The sequence below is a fragment of the Xiphophorus maculatus genome, chromosome 3 (genome assembly GCF_002775205.1).
Source record: "Xiphophorus maculatus strain JP 163 A chromosome 3, X_maculatus-5.0-male, whole genome shotgun sequence".
Taxonomy (NCBI): Eukaryota; Metazoa; Chordata; class Actinopteri; order Cyprinodontiformes; family Poeciliidae; genus Xiphophorus; species Xiphophorus maculatus.
Window position 1 is genome coordinate 9,115,317 of NC_036445.1, and position 14,768 is coordinate 9,130,084.

General features: G+C 37.2%; 1 protein-coding gene across 7 annotated transcripts in view; it reads left to right on the forward strand.

The window, feature by feature from the left end:
* cspg5 (chondroitin sulfate proteoglycan 5) overlaps window positions 1-11,844 on the forward strand; it is a 52,744-nt gene extending 40,900 nt beyond the window's left edge. The window contains exons 4-7 of one of the 7 annotated variants that reach the window (XM_023330682.1): window positions 2,847-2,925; window positions 6,135-6,191; window positions 9,009-9,110; window positions 10,987-11,131. In XM_023330682.1, coding sequence (XP_023186450.1) covers window positions 2,847-2,925; window positions 6,135-6,191; window positions 9,009-9,095 — 223 coding nt within the window. In that variant the 3' untranslated portion in view covers window positions 9,096-9,110; window positions 10,987-11,131. Of the gene's footprint in view, window positions 1-2,846; window positions 3,004-6,134; window positions 6,192-9,008; window positions 9,111-10,986 lie in introns of all 7 variants that reach the window. The other 6 variants (XM_023330683.1, XM_023330679.1, XM_023330677.1 and 3 more) reach the window with 6 other exon arrangements.
* The last annotated feature ends 2,924 nt before the right edge of the window (window positions 11,845-14,768 follow it).

The window sequence follows — 14,768 nt, forward strand, 5'->3', positions numbered from 1 at the left end:
GGACGCTGCAGTTTTCTCCCATTCTTCATTGTAAAACTGTTCAAATTTTGTCACACATCTGACAAGTTGTATGTTCATAATTGAGTACTACAGGTTGTGAAAAACTGTCCTCATCACAACTAAAAAGCAAGTTTCTAAAGCCAGTAAATCACAACTATATATCCCATTTGTTTAATTGTATCAAGAAACTTAGTAACTGTAGAAATTGTGCATTTTATGTACAGGAAGATGAATTGATATTTGTTCAAAGGGAGCCTAGTGTGAGACCAAAGCTGGAAGTGGTGATGGGAAACATACTTCTTTATCTCTTCCTTTCCCACATCACTATTTAATCTTTCACAGTCATGACAGTTCATTCATCAAATCTAATGTGAAAGCTCTGCTTGCAGATCAGAGGAAATGGCTGCGTTTTGATCAGAGAAAAAGACCACAGCCTCTTTAACTCTACACATGATAAGGGAGCAAAAATGATGAAAAGCAAAGTCGCAACTTGACATCAGAAAGCGGGGGGCTGATGTTTCTCTGCACCTTCAAGAGTTCATATAAATAGTTTGAATGAGAGGCCAAATGACAGCCAGAAGAGAAAAATATGCAAAACTGGTGTCACTCTCGACAAAGTTACTGTTTGATTTGGTCTCTGAGACAAACTTCTCTTTGCTGTGATGAAAACGAAGGAGCACTGATCTCAAAGAGTTCAATATGACTCTGTCAAACAGGAATTCCTGAAGTTGTTTCCTCCCAGGTGAGATGAAAGGAAACTCTTTGTGTAGCTGCATCTGATTTATCTATGTACAGCACATTTCAAGTCACAGCATCTCAATGAGATTGTGATATGGGCTTTTACTCTGCCTAGGGCTTTCCCTTTCTTACAGGGATTTTTTTTTACTTCCATTTTGGTCTCAACTGCTTCAGAAATATTAAAAGAATAATTTATACAGATATGCTATGATCAGAAACTACATTAATCTGTACTGTATACCAAATGGTTGTGCAAAATTCCCATTTTGAAAGTTTTTGTACTTCCATTTTGATTTCAACTGCTTCTAAAAACAACCCAAGTGCTTAGGAAAATCACCCAGCCGATTTTTTGAAAATAAGTTTATGTTTTTTGGTGTCCTCCGGATTGTTAAGTCACATTTGGCGGGCACTGTGTCATTACCTAGCAACCCCAGGCAAGCACAGCCCTACTACCTAGCAAACCAAGCAGAACTCCAGCATGTTTGGTCAGATGTTTTTCCCACTGTATGTGTTGTACAATGGCTGCTGGAAAAGTCAACTGTTTTGTTGTTGTCTTACAATCCAGAAACCACTTGCTGCATTTTTGTTAAACTTCAGATATTCCCACAATACTGTTTTTAATTTTTGTTCAGATTATCTCTTCCAGACCTTTTTCCGAGAACAAAGTCTTCCTCCTTCTCAAAATCCCATGAAACTTTAACATTTTTAGTCTATTTCTTATTGTACATGCATTGACCTACATAAGAGCATTGCAGGAGCCTACTGGAGGTCCTGTGATGATAATTTAGGGCTTTTATAGACTTATTGTGCCATTGTGCAGTCTGATCTCACATTCTTCTACCACATCCTAGTACTGCCTTTATTTATTTCTCACCATAAACTGCACTTTGTCAAATGATATTTTGCAGAAAATGATTCTTTTCTTTAGTTACCCCAGAGTTCCTAAAATTGATATTGATCCAAACATGTAAACAAAACAAACAAAAAACAAGTTTGCTTTCATACTGTCTTCTCCTTCAAGGAAGCTTTTGATTTATGTTGTATTGCTAATAGAGAGAAGGAATTTATCTTTGAGAGCAATTAATTTAGCTCAATAACTGTGAAATGCTGTTTGATGAATGCTGCTACATTGCTGCTCTGGCTGCTAAGAGTTTCCTGAAAGCTTCTCACTGCAAACAAAATTTTACATGTGTTCATTATAATTATGTGCAGGGCTACAAGATTTTAGAAAATCTTGCAAGGGGGATAATAAGTGTAAATATCCAGATGCTATGCAATATGGACTGGTATATTTGCATATTTACTTTTTCCTCTCTTCCTGATCATTTTTTCAATCATTCTGTGACCTTTAACCTTTTGAGTAATGTTATTAGTGTCTGCTGTGAGCGCCTGCTTCTCCAAGTAGTCCTTTGCGATATAACTTTGACGGCCGTGGCTATTGTGATGATGATATGCGATATATTGCAATATATTGCGATATGTTGTGGCAGCCCTGGTTGCTGCCACAATATATCGCAATATACTAATCAAGATTTGCTAATCTTGAGCAAATATTAGCTAAAGATTAAGGGAACGTAATATCAGATAATGTCCTATTATTTCTTGCCTTGTTTTAATTTAAAAAGTAAAAAATAAGCCATTTTTTTCTACTTTTTAAATTTAAAAGCAGGTAAAAAATTTTTGTCAGTGTGTTGCATCACAGATAAATGTTTATTTCTGTTTTATCATTTCTCATGTTGAGCTGTCTAACTGATGCTGCTTTTGTGCCCCCATTCTTCTTATGCTTTTCTTCCCGTCTTTCTCACTGTATGATCTCTTACCTCTTGTTGCTCCACAACCTGCATATTCTTTTTCTGTTTGAGTCTTTCTTGCCATTTCATTCTTGTATTCTTCCATGTCATCTCTCCTCAATAACAAACCTTCTTCACCGTCCTGTAACTCATTTTGTTTCTTTTCCGAATTTCTTGAGTTTTTCTCTAAAACATCCCACATGCTCCTTTATGTTTATGTTTCTCCTACTGCTTTACCTCAAATCTCTTAAATTTTCCTTTTTCTCTGTTTTTTGGTCTCTCCCTCCATTCGACCCTTTCCACCCCGCTGGCGCCCAGCAGTAAGTACCGGCCTTCATCGGAGCAGCACAATGATAATTTCTCGCTGTCCACCATCGCTGAGGGCTCCCACCCAAATGTAAGGAAACTGTGCGACACCCCTCCTAACGTCCCTCATGCCCGTGCATTGGCTTACTATGATAACATTATCTGTCAGGTAACGTGGTTCTCGCCTCTCTCTCTTTCACCCCTCTTCTGCATCTCCCTCCCAACCTGAATCCTGCTCGGGCCCTCGGCTTCCCCGCAAAATGCATGGGCATGAGTATTCTCAGATACTCTGAGGTGTTATAAGCTTAAAGGATAGAGGACTGGCGGGGCCCAAGTGCCAGGATCAATAGTGAGAGATTTCTTTAATGATGCAGGAAATCAAAACTCAAACAGGACCAGAGGGATTGTGATTAGAAGCCCAGTGATTATCAGTCTCTGAACGCAAATTTTTGTTTCAGTTTTTATGTTTATTTTTTAAATATTTCTGGTTTTGAAAAGCCTAGTTTTTCAAAGGGATGCAATAGTTAGATTTTTTTAACTTGGAGATTTCCCGAGATCTACCAACATTTCCAAATCCAGCAGCAGTGATTGAAATCTGAATTTCACCCTTTACCAACTTAACAAAACATGCCTAAAGTTCCTACAGATTGCATCATCTGGATTGCATCATTATTGGCAAAAGGTGTTCTGTTAAGAGGAATCTGGTGTTGAATAGAGAAAGAATGAAAATCAAATTTCTTTTCCAGATATGAAAGTCTGTCAGAAAGGCTGCCATAGCGTGTAAACAAAGAGATAAATACCCACAAAGTTTTAGAGTTATAACATTTTTATCTTGCTTGGTTTTATTTTTAGTTCTCTGCAGCCATGAAAATATTCTCTTCTGAGTTTAGTTTCCACAAAAGACCAAGCACAACGTAGCTTGGTGCTATGGTTGGATGATGCTACAAACACAGCCAGGGGGTTAGGGCTTCAATTCCCCCCTGAAACCAACCTAGCTCAAGTCTTAAAGATTTTTTGTTACAATTTGACCATTTTAGGACAGAAAAAACATCCTTGCAGTGAGCCCTGCCTGTTCTCTGTCCTTCTAACCTGCTCTCTCTCTTATCACCTCTTTGCATCTGTATTTTATGTCATGGCATGTCTGCTCTGTCGCTTATATGCGCCACCTAGTGGCTATGTCAGCCTCCGCAGCTCCTCTTGTTTACTTTTTTTATTTTTAAATGTCTTCATGACTTGTTTATCCTGAAGGTATATAGAGAAAGAGGGAAAGATGAAAAATACTAAAAAAATAATTTATTCTGGGTTTATGGGTCGAAGGAGTCGCATCACAACAGGTAAGCTAAAAGTGTTGGGTTTTTGAGAAAAATAGTGGCGGTTATCAGGATAAACATCTGGGATGCAACACCTCCCTGCTGCCTGAAGGTGGCAGCAGAGCTGACAGGTGTCTCACTAACTTAAGCATGGGTAGTTAGTTTGCGCTAACACCAAAGTTGTAGCAGCATGGGTTGCTGTAGTGCTACAACTGAGATTTTATTTTTTTTTTTACTTTAGCTAAAATTTAATTTATTTTCAGTATGTGGTACCACCCTCTCACAGCTCTTTCAGTAGTTTGTTCGCCTCTTTATGCGGCAGGCTGTAGACTTTGAACTTGGCTTCTTTACTAAGTATACATGTAGTTTCTTTTCATGCAGATGAGTCCCATCAATTCATTCTAAATACAAGTGCAAGTCATTTCTTTCTCTCTAATAAACATTAAACACCAAAACACAAGATAAAAAAACAAAAATCCGTCATCACTTTCTAACAATATCTTTAATATCCCTTGCCATTCACTGGATTGAATAGTACTTGTGGTATACAGATGGGTTTCATTGTGAGCTCCTGAAGGTACCCTGTGAAGTATTTTCGAGATTCAGGCCTTGAATAATTCTGGTGCTTATATAGTAAGCCTTTACAATACAATGTTACTAAAACAAGTATGGCTGTCAACTGCGTACCTTACAAAATTGGACAAACTGAGGTTTGCAACAGTTTACTGAAGAAAGATTTATCTTTTACTAAGCTTTTTTTTATAGATCTTTCTGCAATTTACCAGCGAGCAACAAGCTGAGTTTTTCTGTCTGTCATTAAGGAATGTGCTGATCTCCTAAAAGCAGTGGATGTGGTGACCAATCCAACACCGACTGCTAACTTGTATTTAATTTGACATAGTCACATAATATTAATTTTGTACAGTCTACATAATGTGAAAAGATGTCACATATATTCTAAAGATAGCTTGCTCCATGGAAATCAACTCATTCAGTGTTATTGGTTTCCATTTCTTGCTTTTTATCTGGTTTTCTGTCCATTAACTAATTTCGAGTCTGTGGAATCTGGGGCAAGTATAAATGTGTGATTGTGATAAACAATCACATCATGATGTAGTAGAAATAAAAAAAATACTGCCACCTGCAGGTGGGAGTTAGCACCCAATGCTTTTAACTATTTTTTGCAGAAAATTTGCAGTAAATTCACAAATATGCATTAGAGAAAAAACCCCACTGTCTATTGATTTTATGTGAATTTCTGTGTCTCTTCAAAATAAATGTTGATGAGCTAGAACAGTTTATAGTTTCAAGAGCTAAAGTATATTCAGTAGCACAGCATCACATTCAGATTGACTCCCAACCCTGCTTTTAGATCAGTTTAGTAATCCTGTTATTACTGCAGAAGGCTCTGGCATTACTGATATATTCTAGGTGGAATAAATTCTCTCCAGCTCTACAACAAATTAAGTATCCTCAACTACTATTCAACACAGTTTTAAGCCACAAATGAGCACTAAACACATCATTTCACAATTAAACCATAAATAAATCCCTAAAATCAAATTCACCAAAAACTAACAACTCCATGTCTGTGCATCTATGGTCTAGAACCTCATCGGAAGTGGCCAAACCTGTGGGTGCTGCGTTAGTTCATACTAACAGCCAAGCAGCACCGCAGAGTCTGTGCAGGAACAATTCTGAATCCAGCTGGGAATATCAGCTGACATCGGACAGGAAGTCCAGTTACTCCTGCTTTTGGTCTCTGTCTCCAACGCTCAAACTCTATTTTATCTCTGTCTCTTCCTGTCTCCTTCTTAATCTCTTTTAATTGTCTCTGATCCGTTGGGTCTCTGACTCTTTTTCCTCCTTTTTACTGTCCACTTCAAACTCTGTCTTTCTCCGTTCTCCCCCTATCTGTCTTTCTTCTGAGGATGGCTTGTATGGTTGTTTTTGAGGAATATAACCCTTTGCCCCGTCCCCCTCCCCTCAGAAAACCATGAGCAGATACACCTGGGAGTGTAAGACCAAAGAGGAGTCCGACTGTGAGGTAAGACCAAATTTCAGACAGTCCCGAACCTCTGTCACCCTCCCAAACAGCTCTCTCATTGTTACTGTGGCCCTGTCAGTCACCCCTCTCAACTGATTAGTCCAAACCTCAGTCCATCTGGACAAATACAGACAAACCAAAGTGTTTTAGACAAAACGTTGAAAGTCTTGAACTGAGAAGAGTATCTGAAACAAAACAGCAACCATTAGTTCTACTGCAGAAAGCACAGAAGTACTCACTGGTTTTTTAGTAATGTTATTTGTAACATGTTATTTTGATTTTGATACACAATAAACACCTGCTGAATGTAGTTTTAGTTTTCAAGTGAATGTGCAACCGTTTTATCACCATAGTCTGATGCAATTATTACAAGTAAGATAAAAAGACAGACAGAGACAGACAGATAGATACTGTAGATGCCATTTAACTTTAACTCGGGCTTAAACATTGGCAAAGAAACATTTGACCTCGTCACCGGTCCAATCCAAACACAAAAACACATGCTGATCCTCGATTGGAAGAAAACAGCCTGTCACAAAAAAAACCTGTTTACTGAGAAGGTGAATGCAAGGTCCTTGTTTTCTGTGGCAGTTATTTCTCTGCTGTAATTGAAAGCTTTGTGTTTCATTCATGATGGTGGATTGAACCCACTTGTCCCCAATCTTCCCCTCAAAGTAATTCAGCCGAGTGCAGCCGTATCCTTCCCCCTGCAGCAAATGGTGGAGGGGAATTGTTTTCTGTCAACAGTAAATAAATTCAGCACAGGAAATACATTTCCCAGGCAGAGTCGGCAGTAATTTCTAAGAGGGTTTCCATCGACTGTATTGGCTTTCGTTGACTTATCACAACTGAGCTGACCTGAGGTTTTCAGCAGAATTAAGCAATTTAAATCATTCTAAACTACTTTGTTACTCTCAAAGACAGGAGTCCATGTAAAGCTACAAAGAATAATCAGTCCTGGATCATGTTGTGCCATTCAAACAATCCCAAATCCTTTAATGAAGAAAGACAGACCTGCTGAATCTTACACACAGAGAGGCAAACATTTAGTCTGTAAATGCAAATAAGAAACATTATTACAGTGAATTTTAGTACACATACATGGGTTGATTCACATTAGTGACAACCACACAAAAACTTCATCCAAACTTAGCCAACACAGCCTTAAACAGAAGACTACTTTATAAAATATTTATTATCAATTTCAGGAGGTTTTCACATTGTAAATATGAAGCAATATCTTTTCCATCAATCACAGTGTGACTCATAAATTAAAAACACTGACAAAGGTGTTTAGCGAAATCAGTTCTGGTACCAAATGGTACTGGAGAGCACATGCAGTAAATTACACCATAAGCATTTTGTTTGCTTTGAAAAGATAACCAGTTATTGGTGCAGATCCTTCTGTGATGGCAAAGCAAGAGAAAACCTTACCAGAAAAACAAGGTTTGTTTTCATAATGCAGCAACTGGAAATGATGACTGCAGAGAATAAATGTGCAGAGTTTTAGCAAAAATAATATTAACTAAAGTAATCCAGTAAGCAATTAATGCTTAAATCAGTCATTAAAATCATGTTTCTATGGGTTTTATTTGAGTCAAATACCAACTGAAAGCAGATATATCATAAATTGTTTTCTATTTTGTAATCAAATATGGACCAATTTGTAATTTGAAGCTACATTTTGCAACAACAAAGTTTTCTTAAATTGAACATGAACTTGATCGCTTTCTTTGGTGTAGAATTGCAAGCAAATAGGAATGATATATGTTATTATATCTTTCTTTAATGAGAAGGACCAAGTTGCATCTTAATGGAAATCCATTCCATTTATTTCCAAATTGTTCAACAGTGTGCAGTGTTACTATAAAAATAAAGTCATAACAAATAAAAAAAAAACAAATGACAAGTTTTATATATTATTTTATTTTTCTACTAATTCTCGCTTGGTTGCCATGTCCAGTTTTAGCCTTTAGGGGTCACTGTGTCACACAAAAAATCACAACAACAACAGCAAAACTCAGGACAGTTATTGATCAAATCACACATCAAGAGAAACTATATTGTGATCATAGCTTCCAACTGCTTCTGAACAGTTTTAATAGAAAGGAACTGTAGCCAAACACTTTGCAGTACTTAAGCGCATTGCTATTTTAAATGTCAAACGTTTGGAACATTAGGATTGGTTAAGATTAAGATTCTACGGGATTCTATGGGAACATTAAGATTCTACTTGTAATATTATTGGATAAATTCGGACAGTCCGTAATATCGTAATATGATTATTTGGAAACTGTGCTAGGGATTCTGGGATATCATTTAGACCTATTTGGTAAAGAGCCTTTTGATAACTGTATGTCAGCTGAGGAAACAAACATCTTTCATTTTGTAGCATCTGTTAAATTCACAACCTGGTGGACATTAATTAGTACAAATGTCCTTAAATATTTCATTAACACCCCAGAAAAAGCAACAGTTAAATAAACCTTAGAAAATACATGAGTAAGTAGTCCATACTCATACCAACTCAACTAATTATTGCCATCATAAATCAACCTGAAATCTGTCTCCTCTTGCCTATGATGCATTGTACAGTAAACAGAATACCATCCTAGCTAAAAGAAGGACATTAAGAACTGTCCATGTGCCTCCATCATCATCCTCATCATCAGAACCCTGTTTATATCTGTTCCCACTCCCCCCCAAAAGTTTATTCCCACACAAAAGTCCTCGTGACTCTGTGCCCCCACCCACTGCCCGCACCCCTCCACCCATGCACAACAACAATGAAATCCAACAAACACAAACATTTTCCAGTTTCATGCTGACGGGAGGACAGAGGGCCCCTATCCCGTAACCATGGAAGTGACATACCCACACGTCCTGCCTGAAGTTACTATCTAGGCCAACAGCCATCGGGTAAATCCTCTCACTGCTCTTCCTCTCTGAAAGTACCATTGAGTTCAAATGCAAACATTCAATTAGGGAGTGTTTGCAAGTGGCACAGGCCTCCGGGTCTGGACTTTAATGCGTGTGTGAACAAGAGAGCATCTATATCTGGCCATACTCTGCTTGTGTGTATGTTTGCGTGTGTGTGTGTATGTGTGGGCGGGTATTCTTCAGTGTGGTTCCCATTGTGACAAAGAGGTGCAGACTGACGCCCTGGGAAGCCTCGGTGCAGCCAAGTCGATAAAGCCATGCAAAATTAATGAGGCTAAGAGGATGGAAAACAGAGCTCCAATGGACTCTATAATCAATTTTTCCCCTCTGACCTTAATTAAATGCAGATGACTTAAACTGAAACAACTAAGGCACAATGTTTGTTTTTTCCTCCTCCAGCCACTGCTTGGGTATGTATGATGGTGGTGCACATTGAAAATAAGCTTGGTAGACTGTTTTTATTTTTGAAATGATAAAAGAACAGCAGAGACTGAAGGTGTTCTGCATGAGCGATATTCACTGTTTATGGGAGGTGCATTGTTTTTTTCTTGCATGTGGATGTGCATGTGCTTCCTGGGTTGCCTGGTGGGGGGTAAAAGGAGCTGGGATTGCTGTCGCTCATGCAGCTCACCACAGAGTCTTTCCACCGATAGAGTTGATAATTCAGAACAATAAATTTATTGTAAATTATTTCTGACATCTGTTTTTTTTTGTTGTTGTTTTTTTTTTTGTCAATTGCTCCATATCTGCAACACTTAAAAACTCGTTTTTTTGTTTAATATGGTAACAAATTGGAGGCTGTGCATCACCAAAGCAAAATGTTTTGTTCAGATTTCTCTTTATCCTCTGTTGATGAGAATGCATTCAATAATTCATTAAAGAATGACTTCTCCAAACATAATAAAATACCATAAGAAAATGCTCAAATGCTCACAAATGTCAGTGAAACAAATGTGTGCAGATTTTGTAATGAAAGTGAACTTTTTTCAGTAAGTGTTTTAAATCTAAAATAATTTGATTTTGACTTGAATCAAGAGGTTAAATAGAAGTGGTATTGATGATGTCATTAATAGGTTTCCATTTACATCTTAATTTGATTTAGCTGACTGTACCTTAAATGTGTAATTCTTTACTAAATTGTGTAGTCTCAATATCTTTTTGGATTTGTTATATAAGGAAAGAGTGTTATTTATAACATTAACACTGCAGGCCACATTTATTTTTATAAAAATACATAGATACCTTTTTAAAATGCCAATTATTCAAATAAAAGAGTTGACGCCACATGAGTGCTCAGATTGTACATCAATTTTTATGCCGTGTTGTAAGTGGGATTTTCTGGTCCATGCATCCTTATCTGTTTTTAAATCTTAATTTTATGTAATTATTACAGTAGTTTGAACAACTAAAAATATAAATAGTTAATAATAGTAATTGAAGCACCTAAGTCTTAAAAATAAGACTTGGCTTAAACTTGTTTCCCAAATACTTGGGTACTTTAGAATACCTTTAAGGTTGTGTAAGTTAAATTTAAGTTGGTTTTCAGCAAATTCTTTTTTATTTTGCTTTTCAGATTTTACATTTTCTCATCTCAGTTATTTCCTTTATCAATGTTTCTTTCCAACTTGAGCTCTCTAAGTTTAAAGTCAATTTGGTTTATTGGGTTAGTTCTGAATAGAGCAAGAAGCTGGTTCAAGAACTGCAATCTTACATAAAGTGTAAAATCACCAAAAGAGAAAGTTACTACAAATAACCAGGGTCAGAGTTCCAGCTGAACATGAATGCTTATTCAGTTTAAGCCATCCTAACGGTGCTTTTATCCCCCATCCCTCCACTACTACCCATTCTTGTGTAGGATGATCCTCATTCCCAGAACAAGCTGGAAGACCCGGTGAAGGCTCCGCCCAAAGAGGACGACTCCCTCAACATCCACAACTCTCTGACCCCCAAACACGAGAACCACAAGGTCCTGGGCGAGGAGAACTCCTCGGAGGTAAACTCACTGCAGAACAACATGATGTGAATCAAAACAAAACGCAAAACAGCCCCCAGCAACTTGACAACAAAACACAGAAAACGACACAGTGTGTCGGCAACGGGAAGATGCAAATCCCCTCTCCCGCTCCCCTGCTTTCTGGTCGCCCGCTGCCGAACGCGCCTAACTGGTCAACCAACCAACCAACCAGCCAACACACCAGCCAACCAACTCAGTCTACAACTGTCTCCGACACGGCACCACTGCCACGAGCAGCCTTCAGTTGCTGCAAATAATAATAAAAAAAAAAAACATACACCAACTCTGCCGCCGTCACTGCCCCAGCTGAAAAATGCCCCCATCCCGATCTGCTTCACCCAAAGCCCCTCTATCCTCTACATTCAGCCAAGCCCCTGTTTCGCAGCCCCTCCCCTTCTTGTTGCTTTCACTTTCTCCTCTGTATCATATCTGCACACATGCGCACACAGACATTAGAAGCATACATACTGTGAAAAGCTCCGAGACATAGACACGCTTTCATGTGAACACCGTCACACTCACCTTCCCTTTTCCCTGCCTGCATTGGTGTATTTTGTAAAAAGAAAGAAATCATACAGAAGTTTAAAACGTGCAGAAAAAGTTGTTGTAAAAAAAAATTAACTACTGAGAGGTTTTGATGTTTGTCTGACTAATCCAGTGAGTATGTATAAATATTGGGAAAAAAAATATTGCTCGGATTGATTTAAAAAAAAAAAAAACAACACAATGTGTCTTGGTTTTCATTGATGTGATTTCTAATCCTTTGATGTACTTGTTTTTTTTTTGTACTTTTCTGGGACTTCAAACAGAGAATAAACAAATGAAACTCAGACAGTTGTTGAAATAAACCTTTTTAACATGACCTCTCTGAATCCTGTGTTTTCCTCCGTGTCGCCGCCCCTTTTCTCCTTCCCTTTAAATCCAACGCTTTCTGCATGGCTTTGAACACAGCTTCTTAAGTCTTTGTCCTACGTTTGCTTTAGTGTCTGCACAAAAACAGCCAGAGTTGAACCTTTCATTACCAAAGATACAGTTTATTGTGTTTTTATTCAGACTTCAACACAAGCAAAATATTCCTGTTTATTTCTAGGTTATATTTTACCACAGTCGTCATGTTTTTGTAATTCCTATACAAATAATTATTTTAGTATCGATTATTATATCGATTATTCAGATGGTTAATCAGATAAAAATATTGGCACATTGTCCAGATTTTTCATTTAACCTCTTAAACCTTTTCAAACTTTATTAGAGATTCAAATAAAAAATTCAAAACCTTTTTTAAAATAAGAAAATAAACTCAACTGGGTTTTTTGGGTAAGACGTATTTACACACAAAGGTGTTTTTATCTTAAATGCAAAATGTAGATTATTTTGTTCAGGTTTGGCATCACGAAGACCAAAGTACACATCAAATAGACATTTTTTATATTTGTCACGTAAAATCATAATCAAATACAATGAATTGTCTAATTAGAATACGACAGAATGAGAGAAAGTTAAAGTGGCACGATTAGATTTGCAAGGCACTGTAAGGGCAAAATAGAGTGGCCAAATAAGTGTTGAAGGAAAGTGGAGTATCGAGAGAAAACCCAGATTTTGACATTTCCACATTTTAAAGTAAGTAAAATGTGGAATTGGGCTCAACTCCACCTGTCTCTTTAGCATTCCTGTGACTGTCAGATATCATGTAAATGTAACTTTGGGCACAAATAGTGAAATTCCTTAAGCAATGACAAACACTGGTTACACACCAAAGTGCTAGAAAAAAATTTTCAGCAGTTTTCTGTGTATATAGAATGTGACTTTGTTGTTGAAAAAAGAAAATTAAATGTTTCAATGAAATATCTAAAGGTTTAGCTTATAGGTAATGTAACCTGATTTGGAAAGTATTTGGGTTACTGATCATTTCTCGTCCTTGGTGGAATTAAAATGTGATATCACTCTATAAATCTGACTGCCTTACCAATTTGTTCATTTTCCACAAAGGTTATCTTGGTCAAAGTTGTAGAATTTGGTAATATCGAGAACTTGAACTGTTCCAAACAACAGGGGTTTAAATGTGACACCAGCTCTAGTATTATAGTCTGCTAGTTATGCACTGTAAAGACACATAGCTCACATGGAAAGGGTAAAAATGAAGATGCGTTCTGTGAGGTAAGAATCTTAAGATCCATTCATAGGGCTAATGTTTTTTAATACTACAAAATGGACCAGCAATTCCAATAAAATTGGAGCAGTGTGCCATAAAAACAGTCCTCTAAAAGGTGAATTGTTTTAGACTGAGACAGCAGAAAGTTTTTAAAAACTATTCAAATTGATCCTAAGAAAGTTTTGATGTCTTGTCAGTGTTAATACAAACTCTGTGCTGATAGTCCCTCAGAAAAATATGAAAATAAAAGGTCAGTTAGCTGATGATGTGATTATGAGATCTACCATTGGCAAAGTCTTTACTCTTCAAGAATTTCTCCTCACTGCTCATAAATCATGACAAGAAACACCAGGAACCAGTCTGCTGCTTCTGCATGTTTCATGCCTCTGGAGACGCTTTCGCTGTTTCCAGCTGGATACACTCTGGCTGACACACTTGTGCTTGCAAATAAAAGCTATTTCAGGTGCAAATTTGATGTATAAACAGAATTAGATGAAAAATACATTTATGACTGACAGACTTTTGCAATCTTGTAAAGTCACTATATGGTGCACTGCAGTTTTTATAGACGTAAGTTATGAACTTGAGTACCAGTTCCAGTCATTTCAAGTGAAAAATATGACTGATCAAGTTTAGACAATAAATAATTTATTGTGGAATATCAAATCAAATTCCCCCTATGTCTCATTTTGTAAATCTTGTATTTTTGATCTAATTTTTATTGATCAACCATAAGATGCTTCTTCAACTTGATTTGAGTCTAGCTCTACTTGTGTGGTTGTCTAAACATGATTTGGAATAAAATACATAAAAAAATTTCTAAACCAAGTCTTAAATATTGATTAAAAACAGTCAAATCCAGTCTAAATCCTGGCTGAGTTCATTCAAGTCTCAAATCCAAGATAAGCTGAGGTCAGCCATCAAGAACTTCAAGTTATTTTAATATAAATTCTTATTTAACAGCTTTTTATTTGGACATTATTTTTTAAGGCACATTGTTTTAGCACCATGGTCACCAGACTTATCAATGTACCAAGTAATTTTGAGTCAGAGCTATTTTAGGCTGAATTGCCTTCAATGTGCCAATTTCCAGAGGCTAAGTTTCAAGTTTATGTTTCAACTTCAAAGACAATCCCTGTCCCTTTAAAAATGCTCCTTAACTCACAAATTGGCTCCCACAAACACATGCACATTCTTCCAGAGCTGATAAACAGTAATGAATGTGTCTCGCCTAAAGCCTTTTGTTGGATTTCTCCTTTGGTTCTGCGTGAAAGTAACGGCTTGAACAACAGCATTGTGGTGGATTCTTCCCAGGGTGGAGGAGTAATGGGTGAAGGGTGGGGGAAGGTCCGGGTGCCCTTCCTTTTCTTCTGATAAATAGACAGGGGGTTCAGAGAGCATTTCAGCCTCCAAAAGGTAAAATAAAAGACTTTTTATGAATAAAGAATAGCAAACAGCAGTATGCTGGTTT